We start from the raw sequence: 24,261 nt of genomic DNA, 5'->3' as shown, positions 1-24,261 counted from the left end.
AGGCACGTGCGTACATTTAAAACCAAGGGTCGGGTCTGCCGAGGTGAGACAGCTAATCCAGCCAATTAGGACAAAAATGAGTTTCAAGCTGGTCACGCAAGTGGATACTTGCGTCAAATTTGTCCGGCTGACTTGGAGCTGCGGAGCAGCAGCCTCTTTGTTGCCCTGCTCCTCTGGCGATGGCTGTCACGACAAGAGGATGTCTCTCTGACTGTGGATATGACGACTTACGAGTGTTACAGCTACCTACCCCTTTCGAGATTTTTAATTTACGCGGCCCACTTAACACCGGGATTCCATCGGATAGCTTGTTGCTGGAGCAAAACGATTGTCTTTACCTTGGAAAGCCTTACTTTAAGCCCTTTTACCCATACAATTCCATTAAACGTATATACCACATTTAATCTCTTAGACCCTTGTTTTTGTTTGTTCAGTTAATCTTTTTTTCTTTCTTTTTTTTTTTTTTTTTTTTTTTTTTCCTTATGCTAAATGTCATAGACGTATGTGATGATTATAATAATAATAATAATAATAATAATTTTAATATAACTTTACGTGACAGGAAGTATACAATGAATCATTTAGGTATAACGTCATATGCGTGAGATATGTGTATTTTAAATATTATCGTTTTACTGCCACGAAATAAGAGGTGATTCCAAACATTGACGAGCTCCATCCATCTCCGAAAGTTATTGTATGCATATTTACGTTAAAAAAATGAAAAAACACACGTATCTCGTGTTTTCCGATAATCCACTTAAACGACGTGATGTAAATAAAAAAATTTTCATTTTTCTTCACATTTTTCCGCGCTACACGAAGAAAAGACGAAGAATAAGGAGTGCAGGCAAGCAGGAGCGGGGAACGAAAAAGCCGTCAGATAACCAGCCGCGAAACATCGGAGGACTTAAAATTCAATAAAAGTCTGAGGGCATTCCATGAATCTTGTAAATGTCTCCCGTTCCGTCGCCAGCGAGTGCAGGGGCTTGGGCTGTCTTTTTCTGGATCAGTGCGCGCATCTCTCTCCGCCTTACACGACTCTACAGCATCTCCCTCGTGATTTACAGAGAATGACGTACGGAGCAACCCCTTGTACACACCCACGTACACTCGTACTTTTTTTGCCTAGGCGTCTCGGGGCAAACGCATGCTGGATGTACATATTTTCCCACGAAGGATGAAAAGAATTGAGATTTTCCTCTTTTGCAGATGATCTGCCAGTTCATCTGCAGCAGATATTCACTTCTGGCGACTTCTTGTCAAGGTTCTTGGATTGATCACCATGACAGCCAATGATACATTTCTTCTTGCGTTATTCGTTGTATTATACATATACCAGCTGGTGGGGGTGCGCACGCAATAATCGTATTGAATAATGTTGTTGTACTCATTCCTTCTAGTGCTTGCAGCTATACCTGATCTGAAGTATCTTGCACACAGCCTGAACGTCGCGTCGCGTCGTTTTTGGACGTAACGTCGCTTCCCCTGCCGTACTTGCTCTCCCCCGGGAGTGTAGCAATAGGCAGCCGAAACAAGGACAGGATATACCTAATATTTAGTATTCCCGGGGTGCAGCCGGTGGCTGTCGCGGCTCATAATATTTCGCGTCGCATTAATATTCCAGTGGGAGTAGCCGGTACAACCGCCGAACCGAGAGAACTTTAGCTGCAGCTCTACTTTTTTACATCGCCCATCACACCCCCTCCCACTTTTTCTCTCCTTTCCCCCTCTAGCTATTCAACCGTGCCAGCCAACAATATCGTCATTATTTCGTGAAGTGAGTTATATAAATATGTCCTCTTCCGGTTGAAAATTCATCTCGATTCTCATTGATTATAACGATAATAGTTACAGTCTCGATACCTACACTATATATATATATATATATATATATATATATAAAAGCTAATATGGTTAGTGTGCACATCCCAATACCTCGTACGCACACCTCTTGTGCTGGAGAATGGTCAATCACCCCCTGATTATAATAGTATTAATGCAAAAAATGATAACGTCGCGTGAGAAAAAAAAATGATACATCAATTGGAAAGAAAGAGAGAGAGAGAGAGAGAAAGGTAACGAATCATGTGCAGAAGAAAGACAACAAGTAACAACAAAGTTCTCTGCTTTGATCAAACACATAATACATTATATGGGGAGACTCGAATAAAGTATTTACATTAGAAATAAGAAGGAGAGTATGATGAAGAGCCAGGCATCGAACGTATCAGCCCTACCTCTTTTCTAAATACATAATTAGCAGGGCTATAAAACTGGACAGCCAAAATAATTAGATCACGCTTGGTTAGAGGAGGAAGGGAAGCAGCTACCATTAAGGGGGAAGCAAAAACTAGTCTAAAAAGGGGATCTTTGTACTGCTAACTACAATGGAAGAGGTGGGAATAAATAAACACTAAGATTACAAAGTACAGGTACTTATGCATAGAACACGTAGTCATCGGATATGACCATCCTTTCATCAATTTTCAATTTTAGGAATTTGCTCTACATTTTCGATTGGATGCAAAATATAGCAATGAAAAAAAAAAAAAAAAAATAAATAAATAAACAAAGTAAAATAAAATACATGGGCACAAAAAGTTAAGTTTTTCAACGGTAACGGGCAGAGTGGCCAGAGAATGCCGTAAAGATGAGAGGAGGAAGAGAAAAAAAAAAAAAAAATCTATACCTCTGAAGAGGTGCTACTGGCACGAGGCTGGAATATGAGGTACCACCGAGATGAAGCCATTTACGGGTCTATAAGTGGTTTCCATTGTCTGTCGAGTATAATAGTGGAGTAATCTCGTGGTGATGCGCTCCGTCGGCCTATTCAAACTTGATATTCAAATGGTAGCAGGAAAATATCGCACGAGCTTGACGAGCATAAGAGGAGTAGGGGGGGGGGGGTGGCAAAAAAAACGAGAGCAAAGCGGATAAGAAAGAGTAAATGGCCTGATACTCGTAGGGCAAATTGCACCAGTATAAGTAACGTTTAATTATATCTCGTGTTGTACAAGCTATACAGCTACCTTTTTGTTTCACTCGACTCATCTTTTGTTATCTGTTTCATCCGATTATGTTTGCCTCTTGACTCGTAAGCCAATTCTTCATCATTCAGATCTATCGGTATATTTTGTTCGGCCGAGTATCCGTACTTGTGCACCATCTGACGAAGAGAGAAAGTGCGTCCACCGAATGGTACCCGGAGAGGTGCCTTTAGTATTTCTCAACAGTTTAGTTGGGCGAACATCGCCCCGTTGAATGATCTCTAATGCCTCCGTTTCCAAGAGCTTACGGGGCGTCAGGTGCGAGAGGATAATCGAAACTTGCTTTTACGCCCTCGAGCCGTGCGCGTAGAGTTTCGAACTACGCTTGCATGCAGGGAACCAGCGTCCCCGTCTACCTACACTAAGAACCGGGAGCCGGGAGAGAGAGAGATAAGCTATACCTAAGGGTATACGTATATACAGATACTAAATGTAAGACATTCTGTACTCATACAATGTATAGGTATTGTGTCGTTGATCGCAAAAGGCTCTCCAAAAAGTGGCCGGTCGCAGAGTCTTCGCGTACTTCATCGGGGTTATTACGCTAACGTGTATCCATGCATCACCTGCCGTACCAACACCCTGTACTCACACCCTCGCGTATACCTATCTTTTGTCTCTTCCCTGGACAACAACCCGCGAAGAGGTGTGCGCGTAACTTACATACCGACCAGTTGTCTTGAATGGCTTGTAACGCTTTAAAAGTTATACGATGAAATGATGCAATTTATTTACCGAGGATGGTTCTGTTTTGCTTATCAAACGGAACTTTTCCGTTTCGCTTCTGGTCAACTCTGGATTGATTTGTTTTTTCACCTCGTCAAGCTTACTCGGCATAATTCATTCCATACAAATTTCGTTTGTTATTGTCACCGTCTTTCCAAGCTAAGCGCCAATCGATCATATATTTTCTTGTCGATTTCTTTCAAACTTCGCTCAACACAGAACAAGAACTTTTAATATGTATGTAGCGAAACAAGTGAATTCTTGTATTTTACGTAGGCTTAAGTACACAGTTATCCAAGGTAATAATAAGGGAGCGTCACAAATGGTTCTTCATTCCAGAAAATTAAATAGATGCGCTAATTAAAATCACAAACTCATTTTGAAATGCACATAGGGAGGGAGGGAGAGGTAAGGGGGGCAAGGGGGAAAAAACTCATATCACCGACGTACTTGAAATTCCACAGAATCAACAGTCGTAGCAGCGCATCCGAAAAGGTAAAACATATTAAAAAGTTCAAAGACCCGTGCTTAAATTCCGTGATAAAAAGCAGTGGGCAGAGGAAAAGACGAGAGCTTTGAAGGAGAGAATCCGAGCGATAAATGAGTAATTAAATCAAACAGCTGGAAAATGAAATTTCCTATTTTTTTTTTTTTTTTTTTTTTTTCTGCACGTTGGAAACACTATTGGGATCAGTCCTATAATTAAGGGGCCATTTACAGAAATCCAAAAATTTTGCAACCTCTAACCAAAGCCGTAGAAAATTAAACAGTCCGAAGGATGCTCCCGAATTGATATATTAACCAAGTACTAGTGAGTCAAACATAACATTATTGTGATGAGAGCCACGCAGATCCGGTCCATCCATCGAGCTTCTTTAATGTTGAAATTAAACCTTGGCCTGCATATTCGATGATAAAATAATTTATAAAATTTGATAAGGGACTGCGCAACTAACGCGAAGGAGGAAGTACAATAAGTGAAAAATCGAATGAATCATGCCAAGAAAGAGAAATGTTTTTATCTCTCTCGAGGGACGTTACGTTTTGATGCCTCAACTGCAGCCACAATGAGAGCCTTTTTTTCCTGCGCACGTACCCCGTCGTGGGGTAGAAATGTAAGATAGAGTAAAAGCGTCATCAGAACCAGACGAGAGGAGAAGGCAAACGTCACTGGATACAAGCAAGACCTGGACAAGAAAAAGCTCCTCTGTTGTTTCTTCCATAAAAAATGCAACGAGCCAGTTATCGCTGACTTGAATTTTTCAATGCCAGGGCTTCGTTTAGGCCTGCTTTTTTTTCTCTGTCCCTTTGGTTCTAAAAGTTAGGTGGCGTCGTGCACAAGCACACTTGCATACACGTGTATACAAATATGTACATGTCGGCACCTTGCAAGCGCCCTCATGAAAAGCTCTGAGAACCTCCACCGTATTTTAACTGGACTCAAGAGGTGCAAGCAAGTTGAGGATATTTTTATAATTTTCAGTTACCATTACAAAGTAGCAAGATCAATTTCAAATTTCAATAAAATCTACTTTGACTTTAATACACACTACCAAACAAAGTATGATTTATACCAAAAAAAAAAAATGATGCAAAAATGTATAGTCATATTGTGCTCTACTCCGTTGGTGATTATAAAACTGATATTGTTCAAGTTCTCTTTCATGCCTAATCAATCACTTACTTAATACTTCACGTCTTATTGAATAGTTGGGGTTAATTAATATAATTTAATCGTGATTTGATAAACAATTAACTGGGTATGACAAGTTGGGCCCAAAAAAGACCATATATTTTTCTTAATGATATGCATACAAGAAATTCCATAACTGTAATCTTGAGGATACTCGTGACAAATACTCTCGTCGTAAGGGTATGGCTGCAGCCTGGAGGGTAAGCCTGAAAATCCCGAAGCCTGGATACCCGTAAGCTCTTAATCATTTGTGACTTTCCGCGTAATTTCTCCAATCAAAATTTCATTTGAGCGACGAATCAAATATTCAAAAGTACTTATTCTGAGGTAATTGGTAAAAAGATACAAGTTCGAACTTGAGTAATACCCTAATTGGATGATTGAGCGATGTTTAATTTTAAGGCATAAAGAGTTAGATATAAAACAAATGTAGCGGCACAACATGCATTCGTTTATCTTATGAAAATATAACAACTCTAGCATTATAAATAAAATAATTGGTCTGTAATAAAAATATGTGAATATGTTTCCAGAACTTCCTAGTAGTGCTGTTCGGTTGGCAAATTTATTTTTTATCCCTGACATTCGCATCCTCATGGGAAGAGCTCAGAGTCATTATGGTACAATTAAGACTCGTGACGCATGTTTGTAGTTTAATTACCATATCCCTCTCTTCCCGACTCAAGTATTATTATATACTTCGACTAAGTATTATTTTTCATCGGTTTTGGTTACACACCATAGTTAGTTTTTTTATTTTTTTTTTACCGTAAAGATACCTCACACCTTTCGTATTAGTTAAAATCAGGTGAGTAGGTAAAGATAAAGCTCAACCCAGTATAAGATAAATGATTTGTATGTACATGCCAGCAAAGAGTCAGCGCAGGATTAGTATTGAAGCAATAATAAACGTCCTTGGAGTCTATTTCTCTCTTTTTCTTTGTGATCTCCCTGCTCGGCAAGTGAAATTCAAAGTCCACGAAACTTTAATCTTTAGTGTCAATCAGCGTAAAAGCAAGTAGTTCATTGAAGTTAACTTCGTGCGACTTGAAAATTGCAGTCATTACAAACTTTCTTACTATAGGTACTGCGCTAGTGCTGCCACTGAATACTCGCTTGCTCACTCGCCTCCTCTTCCGTCTCTCTTCTCGCTCTCTTTCCCTTTATCATCATCTGTCTTGGCAATCAGTGCATCAATATGAATATATATATTTATTTGTGCTTTTCGTCTTATCCACTTTCTGACGATGCGTACGGGGATTCGACTTTGTTGAAAATATCTAACGAATCTAATGCCAAATGTCTCTAACTGTAAATGTTCAATTTAATAGTTAAACTTCCTATTATTCCAAAGTAAAAAAAAAATAAACAAATAAAAATAAAATAAATGAAACAAAAGGCTATCACTGGCATCTAGTTGTTTTTAGGGAAAATACATCAATGAGTTTGTACCTACAATTTGAAAGGAGTTCCAAACGTAACTGAAATTGTACTTTTACAAATTTAGACTGTGATAGAAATTACTCTCAGCAACGATAAAAATCACGCATTCATGTATAGTGTTTCTACTTTGCTAAAGCTTTTTTTTACGTCAAATTTTAGCCACTTTCATATATTAATGTGTACCCAGAGATTGTATGCAACGGATTATTACTAGCAATACATACTTTGTTAATGATGACTTTAGTCTAGTTATAAGTGAAAAAATTCGATTCAACCGTTAATTACTTGCCGTTCATTCGAAAAGCCGCCAGCTCAAAGAAACTTTTTTATATGTCTTTTAATCGGCTTTTGAGCCATTCTGTGGGGAGGGGTATAAGAGAAGTTAGTCATCTTTGTCGTCATAAATTTTGCCAAAACGACAAGATTTAAGTCTCACATTTTAAGTCATCCAAACGCGTATCGTCCGAAACTCGATGCGATTCTGTGTGCAATAATTTTATTTTTCCGCTTATTTTCACACACGTCTAAGAGGAAATATAAAAAATTATATTGTAGGTATTGAGGAGCATAAGTAGACTTGTACTGTTAATCTAAACAAATTTGTATGAAAACGATTCGTGTCTACTGGTGTAAAAAGCAGCGCAGATGCCGCGTGAACGAATTATTTGAAAATTTATAATGTATAATTTCACATAACCACTTGTTACGTTTATTTTGTTTCAAAGCTTTGTGTCCTGATGAAAAAAAAAAAAAAAAAAAACTAAATAGGTATGAATAATCTTGCAATGATTTTTTCAAAATTTCATGAATAATACAAAATATAAGTTAGTAGAAGTTTATTTTGGGGATGTACATAAAAGTAAAGTGAATGGAGTACATATATAGGTATGAATTGGAAGCGTAACCTGTTCGAAACAGAAATTCAGTAAATCATGACATGACAATATAAAGTGATGGGCTGCTGAAATTACATTCATTTAACTTTCAAGATAAATAAAATCTCGCGAAGTATACATATTATATATAAAAAAACAGCGGCTGGTAACTCTTGCACCCAGCGCAGGGTGTCACTCCCGCTGAACTAAAACCCCATGCAATGATTGAATGCAACCATAATATAAATATTAAAATATGTTACATAGTCACACGATGGGTTTTGAAAACTGCAATCAGACCTCTTTTTCTAATGGCAAAAGAAGTACTCGAAGCAGGGCAAATTAATTTTTTTTTCTACTGTCAAAATAAAATGTTTTCTTCTACAGACTGACCTGTATCGATGCGGGTCCTTTGCAACAGCCGTCAGTGAATTTTCTCTGTATCTCAGGTTTCCGGTCACTTTCCCTCTTTCTTGCACGTGTTGTCTGTTGATGTTTTTGATTCTCCAGTTGGCAGTGCGTATTGAGTATTACTACCACTCAGTCAAATCATCCCTTTGCCCCCACAAATCAAAGAAACGCGAGTACGTACATCGATACTCATCAACATGACAAAATGCTTTAGATACTTCGAATAATCAAAGTTGATAAAAATAAAAAGGGAGGTACGAACGAACGAACGAACGAACGAACAGAGCTGAGGTTAAAAGGGCTCCTCAGGTAATATCACGTCCCAAGCGAGCCCAGGGTGAATGTTTTTTTTTTTTTTTTTTTTTGTACACTGCTAACAACACTTTTTTCACTCTCTCGCGACGTCTTTCGGTTCTCCCGGATCTGAGTTGGCCGTATTATATTGTCCTCCTCGAGTGGGGGTGTGACGTTCCAGCGAGATATTTATCCTTGGAGATGAAAGCCAAGCCACAACTTGGCGGGTTTTTGTCAAGCTGCACATCTAACACGAGCACTACCACTTGGCTATCTTCCTCCCTATTCGTACGGGTTACATTACCATTGATCTTCGTATGGGGGTAATGAGCCAAATTGACGAAAAGGTGAAAAAAAAAAAAAAAAAGAAAGAAAGAAAAAAAGAAAAAATATACTTGAAGAGCGAAAGAAGAGATGGGCGAGTGTAGGTAAGATTCATCTGTAGCTATACTTGCTCGGATTTGCTACTTACATGGAGGTGTATGAACAAGAGACGCGGCGTTACGGTAGTAGACCGATAGATTGAATTTGGCGATGCACCGCCTCGGAGCCCCGAAAGAGCACTGAGGAGAGAACAGAGCTGGAGCCGGCCGGGAGCTCGATGACGGGGCACGGGCTCATGTATACACGCACATATGTAATGCTCTGCTGTATATCTATCAGATGGTGGCTGGCTGGAATAGCTGCGCCGCCGCCGCAAGCGCTCAGTCTGCTGCCATACCTCCGTCTATACCTACCCTCGCGAGCAGCGATGGGATATAGTTCCGGCCAGATTTGGGAATTCTCTAGGACCCAACCTCTCTGACGTGGGAAATCACTAGATCAAAAAAAAATTAGTACCAAAGGTGACGCGCGAGATTCAAATAAGGTCCAATAACACAAGCATCCATCACCTGATGACCCGGGGCGCTTACTGGCCACTCTTTTAAATAAATAATTATTGATAACACAAGCGCCTATCACCTTTTGACCCGGGGCGCTTACTGGCAACTCTGTTAAATAAATTATAATTAGTAAATAACACAAGCGCCTATCACCTGATGACCCGGGGCGCTTACTGTCCACTCTATTAAATAAATAATTATTAGTAAATAACACAAGCGCCTATCACCTGATGACCCGGGGCGCTTACTGGCCACTTTTTTAAGTAAACAATTATTAATAACACAAGCGCCTATCACCTATTGACCCGGGGCGCCTACTGGCCACTCTTTTAAATAAATAATTATTAATAAATAACACAAGCGCCTATCACCTAATGACCCGGGGCGCTTACTGTCCACTCTGTTAAATAAATAATTATTAGTAAATAACACAAGCGCCTATCACCTAATGACCCGGGGCGCTTACTGTCCACTCTGTTAAATAAATAATTATTAGTAAATAACACAAGCGCCTATCACCTGATGACCTAGGGCGCTTACTGGCAACTCTGTTACATAAATAATTATTAGTAAAAAACACAAGCGCCTATAACCTGATGACCCGGGGCGCTTACTGGCCACTTTTTTAAGTAAACAATTATTAATAACACAAGCGCTTATCACCTTAATACCCGGGGCGCTTACTGGCCACTCTGTTAAATAAATAATTATTAATAAATAACACAAGCGCCTATCACCTGATGACCCAGGGCGCTTCCTGGCAAAACTGTTAAATAAATAATTATTAATAAATAACACAAGCGCCTATCACCGTATTACCTGGGGCGCTAATTGCAAATCTAGTAAATAAATAATTATTCATAAGTATGTCAAGCACCTTCGTCCTGAGGATCCAGGACACTTGTTTGCAACACTATTAAATGATAAAAAGTTGATCGATAACATATTAATTATATCACAATTTTGATTGCCTATCTAGTACGACAAAGATCTTTTTAATTGGCGCTCTTGTAATTACTTGATAATTTATTATTCAATAGTAGCTAGTAAGCGCCCCGGGTCATTAGGTGATCGGCGCTTGTGTTATTATTAATTGATTATTTAACAGAGTGGCCAGTAAGCGCCCCGGGTCAAAAGGTGATAGGCGCTTGTGTTATCAATAATTATTTATTTAAAAGAGTGGCCAGTAAGCGCCTCGGGTTATTAGGTGATAAGCGCTTGTGTTATAAATAATTATTTATTTAAAAGAGTGGCCAGTAAGCGCCCCGGGTCATTGGGTTATAGGCGCTTGTGTTATTTATTAATAATTATTTATTTAACAGAGTGGACAGTAAGCGCCCCGGGTCATTAGGTAATAGGCGCTTGTGTTATTTATTAATAATTATTTATTTAACAGAGTGGCCAGTAAGCGCCCCGGGTCATTAGGTGATAGGCGCTTGTGTTATTTATTAATAATTATTTATTTAACAGAGTGGCCAGTAAGCGCCCCGGGTCATTAGGTAATAGGCGCTTGTGTTATTTATTAATAATTATTTATTTAACAGAGTGGCCAGTAAGCGCCCCGGGTCATTAGGTGATAGGCGCTTGTGTTGTTAATAATTATTTATTTAAAAGAGTGGCCAGTAAGCGCCCCGGGTCATCAGGTGATGGATGCTTGTGTTATTGGACCTTATTTGAATCTCGCGCGTCACCTTTGGTACTAATTTTTTTTTGATCTAGTGATTTCCCACGTCAGAGAGGTTGGGTCCTAGAGAATTCCCAAATCTGGCCGGAACTATATCCCATCGCTGCTCGCGAGCGCGAATGCGCGATTATATAGGTACCGGGTGCGCGCGCGCACTCGCCGCTTTACAACCCTAACTCAAGCATAAAAATCATTGTCCCTTTACGCTTTGTTAATGTTAATATACATGCATAGGTACATAGGTAAGTATACTCATGCACAGCTAGTGCAGTCTAGACACACTCAAATTTCAAGTAAGTGGGCATGTGTTGGGTGCACATAGTGATGTGTCTTGAGCGAAATTCGTATATATAGGTATTGGTAAGTACATAGGTACACATATATACAGACGAGGCGAACTGAAGAGACGGACAGTGCGAGAGGGTCCGCCGAGCAGTGGATCTACTTAGCACCCCAGCATAAATATAAGTTGGCCGTGAACACACGGACACCCTCCCAATACAATGCCTTGTACCTGTACTCGTCTCGTTTATCGAAAGATAGGAGTTGGTAGACAGATTAACTCTACAGATTTTTTATTCATTTGATGGAAATCAACTCTGGGTTCATAGTAGCCATAACAAAGTTGTTCTACAGTATACATCATAATATTATATAGTTACGCTTGCAATATAATATAGTAATAGGGATGGTCCAACTATAATAATGTTACAAGCCAACAAAGAAAAACAAAATTAATTTCATTGTATATTAACTATGAGATCAACTTAGTTATCACTCGTAGTTGCTTGAACTGCAGCCAAGTTACATGTAAAAGTTGGTAAGTGCGTATAATAAAAGTTACTCGAAATCGTGAATGTAATGCTCGCGTATGGTCCAACAGAGCCGCTCTACAGGTATGAATCTGTAGCGGTGGTTAATCATGATAAATATCTTCTTTTTTTTTATTTTAAAACGAGTATACAGTTCATATTTGTAGTCACAAATAATGCCGAAAACCTCAAAGCCCCTTTGATGCGGAAAACGCATTCAACGCATACTTTATTTATTATGTATATATTATACTCTGGGTACGTTAGTTTATTCTTTAAAGATTTATCGCTATGTATAGGGTTCTTTTATGATTGATGAAATTTGAAACTCCTAAATTAAAAAAGGGGGCTCTGCAGTGATTAAAAAGTCGTATAAATGAAATGAAATTCAGGGGGCTTGTTTATAAAGTCATGACACATCACTGTGCAAAATTTACGTTTGAAATCAGTAAAAAAAAATCTTTTGATACATTTTTTTCTAACATAGTTTTTTATGACCTTATGATTTTTTCACCCGAATGTTGTAACCTGATGAAAAATTTTATTATAGTGAACGAAAACTAAGTGCTAATAATTGAAAATCTCAGCTTTTTGAATTCAAACCTCTGAGTAACGTTAAAGTTGTTAGTTTAATCCAGTCTTAAATTATTTTTTTCCTTATTCCTCCACGTTCTTCGACACAGAAATAGGTTGAACAACGATATGATCTCGTTTTTTAATAAACTTTTGATGTTTTGCACAACCAAAAGCGGCGTCCTCTAATGTACCATTCAAAAAGGTAAAATCTTTTTTTTGTAAAAAAACATCAATTGTACAACGCGTAAGACATATACATCTTTTTAAACTTGAAACGCCTGTATTTTCGTAAGTAATAGATGATAAAAATATCGAAAAAACTATATTTGTGATAAATGAGGTGAAAAGTAATTTTATGTTTATTATTGGACGTTGTTCAAGTTGACCTTTTTTGATCATAAAATTTCGGACTCGCGTTGGCTATCACTATGACGATTAAAAATATTTTTTTTTTTGCTTGGTATCAATACAAAATTCCAAACTACAAAGCTCTGCTTTTGATGGCGCTACATGGACAAGCGGCAACCGTATGCTTTACGATTGAAATGTACCTACACCTCGTTGAGGATTTGTGATTTTATTTGTAAATTATATAATAAAATTCAATGATTGATGTAACAAATAAAAATAAAGCTGACCCTAAAAATTGAGTCTCATCTCCCAACTCAGAAAGCCTGAAAAAAAAAAATTGAAAAAATTTCACGTTTAATAATTTATAGAGTAAATTTTTTTCTATACTTAAAATACAGAGAAAAAGTAGGGCCAAAGGGGTATGCATAACAGTTTATGTTATATATGCTACAAAATAGTTTATGCTACCTAATACCACTATATATACTACTCTTCTGATGATTTTATGTAATTCACTACTATCCCATAAAATATTTTAATATTTTTTTCTGCTATTACTATATTCATTACCTTAAAAAAACATTACAACAGTCGGTGATATTATCACATACTTAAATTAATAAAATACACGGGCAGTATCTTTTTTTACTAGATTAAAATTAAAATTTTATGTGAAATACTTTAAATATTTAAAAAGAATTATCCAATACTCGGATACTTCTAAAAAAAAAATATGCAAAAATAGGGTAATGTAATGGAAATAGTAATTAAATAAAATTTCTTATGAATACGTACTTAAGCACTATGTGCTTTCTTGTATCCTTACGGAGAGCCGTGGTCTAAAATTGAAACAATTTTCGGAAATCAAAGAGCCACCAATCTTGACCCTGATGTATGAGAATTGTATATTCTGTACGGACAGGAGCTAACAACATAGAATATTTTAATATTTATATTTTCTTTATTAGTTTTCAACTCATTGGATTTTACAAGCTATCACATGAATTTACATAACGCGTGATATTAAAATAAATATAGAAATAATTTGTATCGTGTCGTAATTACAACAACCAAAAACTAAAATGTCATTCACATGAATGCAAATGTACAAGTATGCAAACTTGTTTCCATTATTTTTATACTTTTTAAATTTATATGGTACTGTTATTCTATTACCGATGAGTTATGTCGATTGGTTATTATTATTTGTATCAATTTCTTAGGATGAATGTTTGCTTTATTATTTTTCACGACACCTTTCTTTACAAAAGCACATGTGAAGAGAACAATTTATAGTTGCAAGTTTTATAAAAAAATACTTATTAATTTAATTTTACAGCTTTTCACGAAAACACCGTCTACAACAAAGTAAACGTACCAAAAAATAAATTATTTTGATCTCTACATTTAAAACAGAACTACGTCGGTCCTTCATAGTTTAGGTACATATCCATCCAAAAATATCGATCTTGTCTCCGTTATAACGCTTTTTCATAAAATATATATCTTGCCTTCACGCAAAATGTACAAGTCTTACAATGCACTTCGTTACAGTTGACACCATAATTATAGTATAACCTTTGAAAACGTACGATTTGTTTAGTCAATCACGCAGATTTTGATATCAGCCTCTTATTTACTAATCTACGCATGTTTATAAATAAATATATAGTATGAAAACATCGTTAAAATTTCTGTTTTAATTACATTTTTTTTTCTTTTTCATATGTAAACCGCAATAAGGGCAAAAACAGTATGTTACACACCTAGATGATGAAAATTAAAGTGTGTTCCTGATCGAATGTAAAGTACATTTTATGTAGTGACAAAATTATGGGTATAGAATATGACCATATTTTCACTTATCGGAATATATAAAGTAATTCCCAAATACTGGCACTTGATATATTACTGTGCACGTAACAGTTCTTATTTATGAATCATAGCAATGCTGTACATTTGTTCTCTGTTATCCATTTTTTTTAGTATATGTCTTTACTCCAATACTAAAATATATGAGTACCGCATAGTCGAATTTAGCTTTGAACGAATATTAAGGCATTTTAATTATTCCACCTCATTTTCATTGTTATTGCTCTGATTAAAATGCAATGAAACGTGATAAATTAGAGAGTATGTATGTTTTTTGTGAATCGATAGGAATACTTTGACTCATCAACACATAAATTTCTTTAAAATCATGTAGCATTTATTTAAAATCGATTCGTAGTATCATTTACCCAATTTAAATGATTTTTTTTTTCAGTATTTCAGCATTACATAATTTTGTTGCTTTTGGCACTAATAAGTTCTTTCAGGTTTGCCATATTGTAAAATATTTATAGAATTGATAAGTTTTAAACGTGCAAACATAGAATAAAAATATAATACTATGCCTTCGCTTATGGTTTTATCATTTTTCTTTTTTTTAGTTTTCCAACTTCTCAAAAGTATTTCATACCATAGTTTAATGTCATAACATCTTTACTATTATCATCAGTGCAATTTGGACGGTGTGCGTGAGTTTAATCCCAATAACGCATAAAAATTACGCACTCAACAATGCTACATTAAAACCTCCGTTCCTGAATGATTGTAAAATAGCCATGGCTCTGATCATAAAAGCAATCCAACTCAAGTATCTCAACATCGGTCCTGTACATGGTCAATCAAACTCGTTATCGCCATCCATCACAAAATATGTTTCTAGGAGTTGTCTGTTACCCTGTTAAACATGATACACCAAGTTTATCGAACATTTTTTTAATGGGAAAAATAAGGATGGACTGGAGATAAAAGAGCGTGTTAGAGAAATCATGTCACGCTCGTTTACAGGGTTATTGGTGTATCAACCGTCCATAGTGTGTTTGTATTTAATCGAACGAACCAATTATTTTACCGACCAATCCTCTTAGCTAAGAAGAAGATGAAGCACAAACGAAAATTTATATGTAGTAAAAAATTCACCAAAAGCGTAGAGTGAAAGTTTAAAATTATAAATTACGTACTTCGCCTTCTAAAAACTATCTCGTCCTCCTTTTACTCTCGATTTTTAGTTACAAAAAATTCTTGTGTACAAATATCACAAGACAAATTAATCACAGTGAAAAATTGCAACTGGCCCGTCAGATAAAAAAAAAAAAATCATCAAAAACTCCGTTAGCCAATTAATGCGTTGCGAAAGATACACGTATGTATGTATGCACAGATGTGCAGATAGCGTAGAATCAACAATCCATATACTCGATGAGATATTTCAACATTTAACTCTTTATAAACTATAAATTGCGGATATCGGCACAATATAATAAAAACTATGTGCCGAAACAAGTATCCGTGAATATATACGCATTTAACTTATGGTATCTGTACCATTATTTTCTCATTCCGTCATAAATATTTTCGAAAATTGCTTTTATTTTATGCGCATTTTTGCACCCACCTGGTTTGCTCGTAATAAAATATAGTGCAATATTTTTCGTTTCTCTTCAGATAGTAAGACATTAAACATAATGTACAGGTATGTACAAACATACATTGCACGAGTCCGTACGTATTGTATACAACAATAATATATATTATTTCAGTACTGCCGCTACCGCAAGTTTATTTATGTGAACCTTTATCATGACACACGATGTGCACGAGCCTCAAATTTTTTACCGTGAAAAGATTATTGTAAAACTCAATGACTTTGTCTTCGAAGAGTTCGTCGTTTCGTGAGGCCTCTAATAACTGTGGCACTATTGTTCTGGAACGTTCGATCCTGAAACAATTTTAATCCCATTAAACTAATGCAATCACAAGGTTGTTAGTTAGCAATAATATTATGCATCATGACAATAATACAAGTGAAATGATTGTTAAACAGTATCAAGGTTAAATTTTAAAAACGAAATAGGAATAAAAAGAAATAAACAAATGATTCAAAAAAGTTGCAGTCTAACTTGTGATCAAGGTTCCAGGTGGAGAAGAGAATGAGCTCCTCCTTGGACCTGTAGGGATTGATTCGGTGCTTGTCGGTAAACAAACACACGTCACGATTCCAGACTCCATTGCACCTGAATTCACCCCTTTCGTCACAAAGGGCTTTCATATCCTTTCTGTGCCTCATTACAATTTTGTATTTACACTGAGCTTCTGCTTTTTGAAGCTCTTCTCTGTCCGAAGTGGTAAGGAATCCTCCGCAAGCTTCTTTTTGAGGTGACATTTTCAATTTTTTTGCGTCGACTTCATCGCTATCGGTATCCTCGGCGTCATCGACGTTGTCATCAGATTTCTCTTCATCATCGTCTGTCAGACCTAAGATATACCTGAAAATTGATAACCATCAAACCATTTGTAATTAGTCATTAATATTAAAATCAGCTACACTTTATTACTATTTTTATTATTTTTATTGTTATTATTATAACAACTGTACTGCTGCCATTCATTATTTCTTTTTAATATTAATAAAATCATGATAGTTATTATGTATTTCGAAATAAAGGGGAAATTTCTGCACGACTTTATGTACTGGAGGATTTACTTAAGCTCACCTTTCATACGACGAAATGCTCATTTTGCAGGGACAGTGTTCGTATGTGCAGTCAATTGTTTTCTCGGAGCTGTCGATCTCATCATCTCCGGCTGTGATCGCGTAGCTGCGGTCGAAGTAGAACCCAAAGTAGTGGTCCTTCTTGAGTTGTAGCTTGAAGAAGGCGATAGCACTTTGGAGCTGCTTGCGCGCAACTGAGTTACGATTGTACTCGTCGGATGACCGAACCTGCTCGATCATCTTATAAAGGTAACCCCTGATTCTGTCTTGACAGCGACGATGCAGGTATGCTTCCTAAATGATTATTATTATTTTTATTTACTATATAATTGGTTTATTTATATTTTTTCATTATAAACTTTTCACTAATATTTTACACTTTGCGACATAGAATATCCGAAACTTTAACTCGCATTACGCTAAAGCCTTTTGCTTTGTTCAACAAACAATAATGTTAATTTAAAAACAAGAGCTTTCATTTAAATAATGTATTGTAATAATGTCGATGAATAAATAGGCGCTTTTCCTAAAATTTTACTCGAAGTCTCGAGGCTCCATCAAAGGTACCTCGCTAAATCTACAACGGGCTGTCATAGATGCTTTCGGAACAGAGGTTTTATCTAGGTGTAGTCAAAAAATATGCAAAAAAGAAAAAAAATGGTATAACCAAGGCTTGCAAAGCTTTTTTCACTGTAGAGTTTACTAAACGTGTATTTTTGTATAGGTACCATTTAGTTATCCATCCGTAAAAAATGAAATTTAATGTTCTGACTGCACACAAATAAACCTCTCTTAAAAAAAAATTGGAAAATAATTTTGGCTGAAATTAGATGACCCATATACATATATATGTATCAACGTTGCTCGAAAAAGTTGGTAAATTAATGTATAGGTTTGGAGATTGGTAAAAACAAAAAAATAAATAAAATTTTCTACTAGATCCTCCTTTTTTTCGTACTTTTTAAGCTGCCAAACACAATATTATGCTATAGTAGCACTAGAACTCATATGTGTAGCCTCATTGGCGTGCTATACAGCATCAAATAGATTGTTCAAGTTCAAGGTAAAAAATTACTCGTTAAAATTAAGTAATGCGAGCCCTGATGGGCATGGAGATGATACATAATTACATTCGTTCAATCGTTAAAATGACAAAAAACAAATTCGACTGGACGAACCTTAGTCCGGGCGCGGGTCTCCAAGCCGTCGAACCATTCGGGGTGCTCCTCGGGGCTGGTGAGCATCGTCTTTGAGTCGTCACTGTTGAGCATCTCATTCAGCAGAGAAATTTTGTCTTTGAGCTTAACCGTGAGTAATTCCTCGGCTCTCTGTCCTTTCTGGAAGAAACTCTCGTTCACCCGCCTCAGCATCTGGTAAAGCACATCCGCCTCTGTTACAGTGACAATATTTCATGCCAGAATATAACAACAACAAATGCATGGTACGTGCGTGGGTTTTATATTTTATTTTAGCGACAGCGAGGAAGAGGAGTCCTTTATTTTCGCTCGATGATTAAAATAAAAACAAACAAGTCATTAACAAACGAATAACATGTATTGAACAAAATTTTACTATGCGTTACCGGTCAAAAGCTTTTCACCCGGTCTGCGAAAAATCAAGGTTGTTTGGGGTTCCAGTGTTGTAAAGTAGTCTTCATCTATTTCCGATCCGTCCTGCAGGTAAATTTCAATCTCCGATAAATCTTCTGTGACCTAAAACGCCACGCGTTCAGTTATTTTTATCTTGTAGGATAAACCTTGACAATTTTATTTCCAATAACCGATCCGATCCCAATGGTAGAAAAAGCTACACCTGCTTCTAGTGTGAATAACCCGGCATTGTTCTATTCTTAAAAACACTATTTCTTGCATTATTGAACATCCATGGTTTATTGTGAATCGATAAGGGTAACGCTTCATATTGCTAATAGAAAGTTTTATGGTAAAACAATCTCAATGATACTTTTCATTATCAAGTTTCAATTAACTAAATTTTTTTTAATTTAATTTTTTCAATTATTACGTACCTACTTGTGGGATCTATTTTCTTTTTAAACTATTTGTAAAGATTGATTAATTGCTCCTGAATATTGTACTAATTATCGCGATTAAGCATTCGCCAGTAAATCGCACATGCAATTTTACCGATACCATCGGATCGAGCGCTAAGGGAAGGAAAGCAGGTACCTAGTCGTGATCGAAGTAGGTACGCATACTTAACATCTATAGATGGGGAAGAGCAGCACAGGAAGGGGGTAGGGGTTGCTAGATTATAGCAAGAGATGGGCACATGCGCAGTGTGACCCTGACATTGAGTCAAATCGGGGCTGTGGATACAATACGTCTATAGAGGAGCCATGCCTCTCAGCCGAGGATGGAGACCGGGTAACAGTGACGGTGTGTGTGTACCTACAGTCACATGACCCTGGCCCAATTCGTTGCCAACACCGTTTTTTTTTTGTCCTGTTCCATTTATTCCACCCGTTCGATAGAGCCATGCGACTCTATCCAGGCCGAGTGACCATAAGCTTAAGTAAAATGTCCTCAAGTGAATCTACAGAAATCGAATGACTAACAGTTGTTCATGAAAAATATTTACGACTAAAATTTTACTTGTCCAAATTTTATGAATCAGCATGGAAAACAATGATAGTACTTAAATAGCTTGATTTACTTGTAAAAATATCACATTTAAGAATACACATTTAACAAACAAAAAAAAGTTTCATTTATGGTTGCTTGCATGAAGCATAAAGATACTGCGATATTATCCATAGGAAGGTTTTTAAGCTTATAAACAAATATATAACCCATATGTCATAATAATACCATATTAATTGAGAGTTTGTTTGACTATTGGTACAACTTTTTAACTGTTGCTTTTATTGGGACAATCTGAGAAGAATTGTGTTCCACTTCCGAGTTTTCAAACTCACGCAGAAAAACATCTTGTATTAAAATTTAAAAAGCTTGTTTTAGTAATTCTATCTCTTTACTTGAATGATTGACGTTTGGACCTTAGTGTCATCAAAGAAAAATCATACTCATCCTACTTATATGTTTTAAAATATCAAAGAAAACAGCTTTGCAATAAAATTATTACAACATATGCAAAGAAAATCGAGGAAAATCTTGTACTTCAGCTAATGTAGAGCAACATTATAAGAAATAATTTACTACTCACGTTGAATTTAGCGCATGCTTTTTGTTTGAGCTCGTACAGGCTGCGGCACGCGACTCCGATTTTTCTCGTTCGGTTGACATCCGTCACCTTGTAGCCTCTTAGCTGAAATAAGTTTTGAGTAGCTTTAATCACCATACTAGGATCATATAGGTTGTTCATGATAGTTCAGTGCTTCACACTGCTCTTTGCTCACTTGTGCATTCCAATTGCCTTTATTTCAGCAAATGATACCGCAGGTAAGTCATGTCACATAATCACACTTTATTCTCGATATTACTTACCGTGTACGGTCTTCGGTCAATTATCGCTTTCATTCAATATATCATTTGCATTCCAATCGGAATCATTCAAGTTTTTGTAGAATTCAGGCAAAGTCGGAATTCCTTGCTTTTACGTTTATTACGTACTTATCCATAGAATATGTATAATTATGCATGTAAACTGCAGTCATCGTAAAGTAATTTAAAATATTTACATGTCAAACAAGCATGAATCAGTAAGACCTACAAAGGTAGGTGGTATACATATATGCCTCGCGCAAGTAAGTATTGCAATTTCATACATTGCTAAATTCAACAAAAAAAAAGCCATACCACTAGCGAGTCGGTCGGGCTGTCAATATTTTAATACGATCAACGTTAAATTATACAGGTCACTGTATGACTATGCAGATACATCTAATAAAGAGTGAATGTTCATACCGGTTGTTGGTTCGATGTTGAACTGTTGGTGAGTCGGCGATAGCACTCGGAGAGTAGTGACATGTCAAAAAAAAAAAAAAAATTAAAAAAAAAAACCAAATAAAAACCTCACAGTGACGCGTAAGTACGAGTCGTAGGAATCAATTCCGATCTTCTATGATGATCGCTTTCTCAGTAGCGTTCTTGTGATTTATGATAGTGGCAGTATAGCAGTAGTAGCAACTGACTCGGTCGGATCCAATTCTGCACAGCTGATTTCGTCGAAACTTATACCAAAAGCGACGAGCGTGTAAAAATATATGCAGCTTTACTTGATATTTTGTTGCATCTTTATACGCTGCTATTTTATCTAAACGCGCGGCTCTTTATGTTTCCTTTTCTTTTTAAATTAAATACAAAAAAAAAAACAGGGGCTACGGTGGATTAAACTTTTTAAATAAGTAAAATAATAAGCGACCTACGGAAGGCAGAGTGCAGAGGAGGACTGTTGTCCGCAGGGTATACAGTGTATGCAGTCCAGTCGAACCAGCGCTCGCCCCGTCTTTCTCTCGCTTCATGTTTTTTTCTATAGCGATTTTACAACGAGTGATTGGAAACGGTACAGTCAACTTTTGATTGGCTAAGGCCGTTTCGTTTCAACCAATCGCGAGGCTGGTTGACACGTGAGTGCAAGGGAGAAGGTAGACGTTTAGAACACGGTACACACAATATACACATACCTCCAGGGTAATGTTTGGAAACAACATGGCGACGTCTTTTCTGATCTCTATGTACAACCCCTACACAACAATGGTTGCGTGCAATCTGCATCATTGGTTCGCTCCTCGTTCGGTTTCTCCCACATACTATACAGTGTATCCGTGGACCAAGTAGTGGTGTGTACTTATATATAGGTATACTAAACTAAAGCGACCAACGATACAAATCGAACGCACCCTTTCGTCAATATTCTCTCTCGTATTTCCCCTCCATTTTCTAGCCTGTGCTGAGGTTCGTTGACTCTTTCTCCTCTTTGTACATCAAACCGTGATCTGCGATGGTAGTATCTAAACTTGCGCAAAATTTCTTTTAAAATCTCTTTTTATTGTTCCTAAATAACACAAAATATTGACTTCGACTTTTCTTATCAATTCCCCTTCCTTCTTCTTTTTATTTTTTTTATTTTATTTATCACGTTTTGCGATTAACTCTTTTTTTTTGCTCATATGATCATTGATTATATAAAAACATAAATATAACACTTATTCAATTAGACGAGGGCGTATCAACTAACTTTTTTATATTTTAAACATGTATCCTGCCATAAAATTTTTTGCGTCTCCATACTTGAGTATTAGGCACTTATAATTAGCTTGAATTTTTCAATCATTCGACACTTTGGCTCTTTAAGGGGGCTCCAGCGAGCACTGGTACCAACCCGAAAACTATTCTGTTAGTTGGTATCACTGCTGTGAGTATACATCTATATATACGTGTATATATATGCGAACAGGTGGCGAGGCGAGCACCATCATCTATATGTATATGATGTATCCGTACCTATGGTAAACAAACAGCAGCTTCTGTCACGTACAGAGCGTTTTATTTAGAATTAGTTTTTTTGTGTTAAAAAAAATGAAAGAAATCATACATCACTGTAAGAGTCATCAAGACTTGCAGGATGCTGAAAGGATTTTGCAACAGCAAAAAAGAAATAAAAAAGTATCATAACTTTGTATTTAACGAGTTACAGGTGAGAGAGGAGTCAAATCATGACAAAGATATGGTTCAATAAACTTTCCTCTGAATTTCATACTGATTTTTTTTCTTATAAAATAATATGCCTGCATGCTTGTCCAATTGTGATACGGAGCAAAAGGTATAGTATTTTTTTGCAGATATTAAAATTATAGTGATTATCACCATTTGAAAAATGACGTTGTAAACAAAAAAAATTGGTTGATGACCCCACGGAAGAATTTATTTTCAAATAAGACGAGTGAGCAATCAAAAGCAATAAATAAATTCCAAGTAGTAATAATAAATGTTAAATACTGAGAAAAATAGCATGATTTTTCTCGTTTCACCATTCTCATTTTACTGTTTTTGGACCTTATTGTTTCACAGAAGTGCCTCATATTCTCACCAAAACAAAAAAAATCTACAACTGTGAGGCTTTAATAACTGTTAGTTTTTTTTCGTATAACTGAAAAATTAGACATTTTAAGTTCATGCAAAGTTTTAAAAAATGCAGATTTCGAAAAAGTACACTTTTTATTTTATTTTCATTATTGTTACGTTGTGACACATTCTGAGTAAAATAATTTGCTTACCTTCTCCGAATCGAAAATTCCAAGAGATGTTGATAAATCATGGTGAATATAAGCCCAATATTCTGCTTCGATTTTATAAAAAAAAGGAAATTTCACCCCTGAACACTCCTTAATTTTTATTCCACAACCACTAACTGACTCTAAAGCCATATGACGTATATTGCCTTGCATATTCTTTGAAAACAATTATGTATATCTACGCCCTATAAAATTCGAATTTTTCATACTTCGAAAAGTACATTTTACAGTTTGGCCCTTCGATAACCACCATATATGAAATTAATATATACATGTGTTACAGGTACTGAGCATATTAAAAATTGTATGCTTATTAAGTTCAACGGTTGACCAACTGCTTCTATCACGCATACCGTCACTGGGTATTATCAGTGATTACGAAATAATCAAGCGGAATGGGCTGCTGAGTAGATTTATGAAAACAGTGAAAAGGCGTAGTAGTAAAGTAATGCGTGCCTGTTGCAATTAACTGTATACTTGCAGCTCTTCTCTCGTGCCTTTCCTTTTTATCGGAGGTGCGCGCGTACATCGAATCAACTGTTTGCTACAGCCGTAGGTGCAAATTTCGGTCCAAGGACATGTGACGAGCACTTTACTGGTTGATTTTCATTTCACTTGGCCTTTCTTTCACTTTTTCATTACCCCGAGATTGCAAGGACAGTAGGGTCAGTGGCGCTAAAAAGAACTGTCAAGTTGACGACGTTTTCC

The 24,261-nt window shown here is 36.5% G+C and overlaps 1 protein-coding gene across 1 annotated transcript; it reads right to left on the bottom strand.

Annotated features, from left to right (window-relative positions):
• Nucleotides 1–14,483: 14,483 nt before the first annotated feature.
• Drep4 (DNA fragmentation factor-related protein 4) lies at nucleotides 14,484–21,689 on the bottom strand. The gene is made up of 7 exons (XM_014353932.2): nucleotides 21,224–21,689; nucleotides 20,523–20,624; nucleotides 18,922–19,051; nucleotides 18,518–18,729; nucleotides 17,341–17,633; nucleotides 16,747–17,112; nucleotides 14,484–16,565 (listed from the first exon to the last, which is right to left on the bottom strand). The coding sequence occupies exons 1-7, from the start codon at nucleotides 21,284–21,286 to the stop codon at nucleotides 16,406–16,408; spliced, it is 1,326 nt and encodes a 441-aa protein (XP_014209418.2). The 5' UTR covers nucleotides 21,287–21,689; the 3' UTR covers nucleotides 14,484–16,405.
• Nucleotides 21,690–24,261: the final 2,572 nt, after the last annotated feature.

The sequence above is a fragment of the Copidosoma floridanum genome, unplaced genomic scaffold, assembly GCF_036245765.1.
Source record: "Copidosoma floridanum isolate Cflo_tuat_1 unplaced genomic scaffold, Cflo_Japanese_pri ptg000006l, whole genome shotgun sequence".
NCBI lineage: Eukaryota > Metazoa > Arthropoda > Insecta > Hymenoptera > Encyrtidae > Copidosoma > Copidosoma floridanum.
This window is presented reverse-complemented; position numbering and strand designations above follow the sequence as displayed.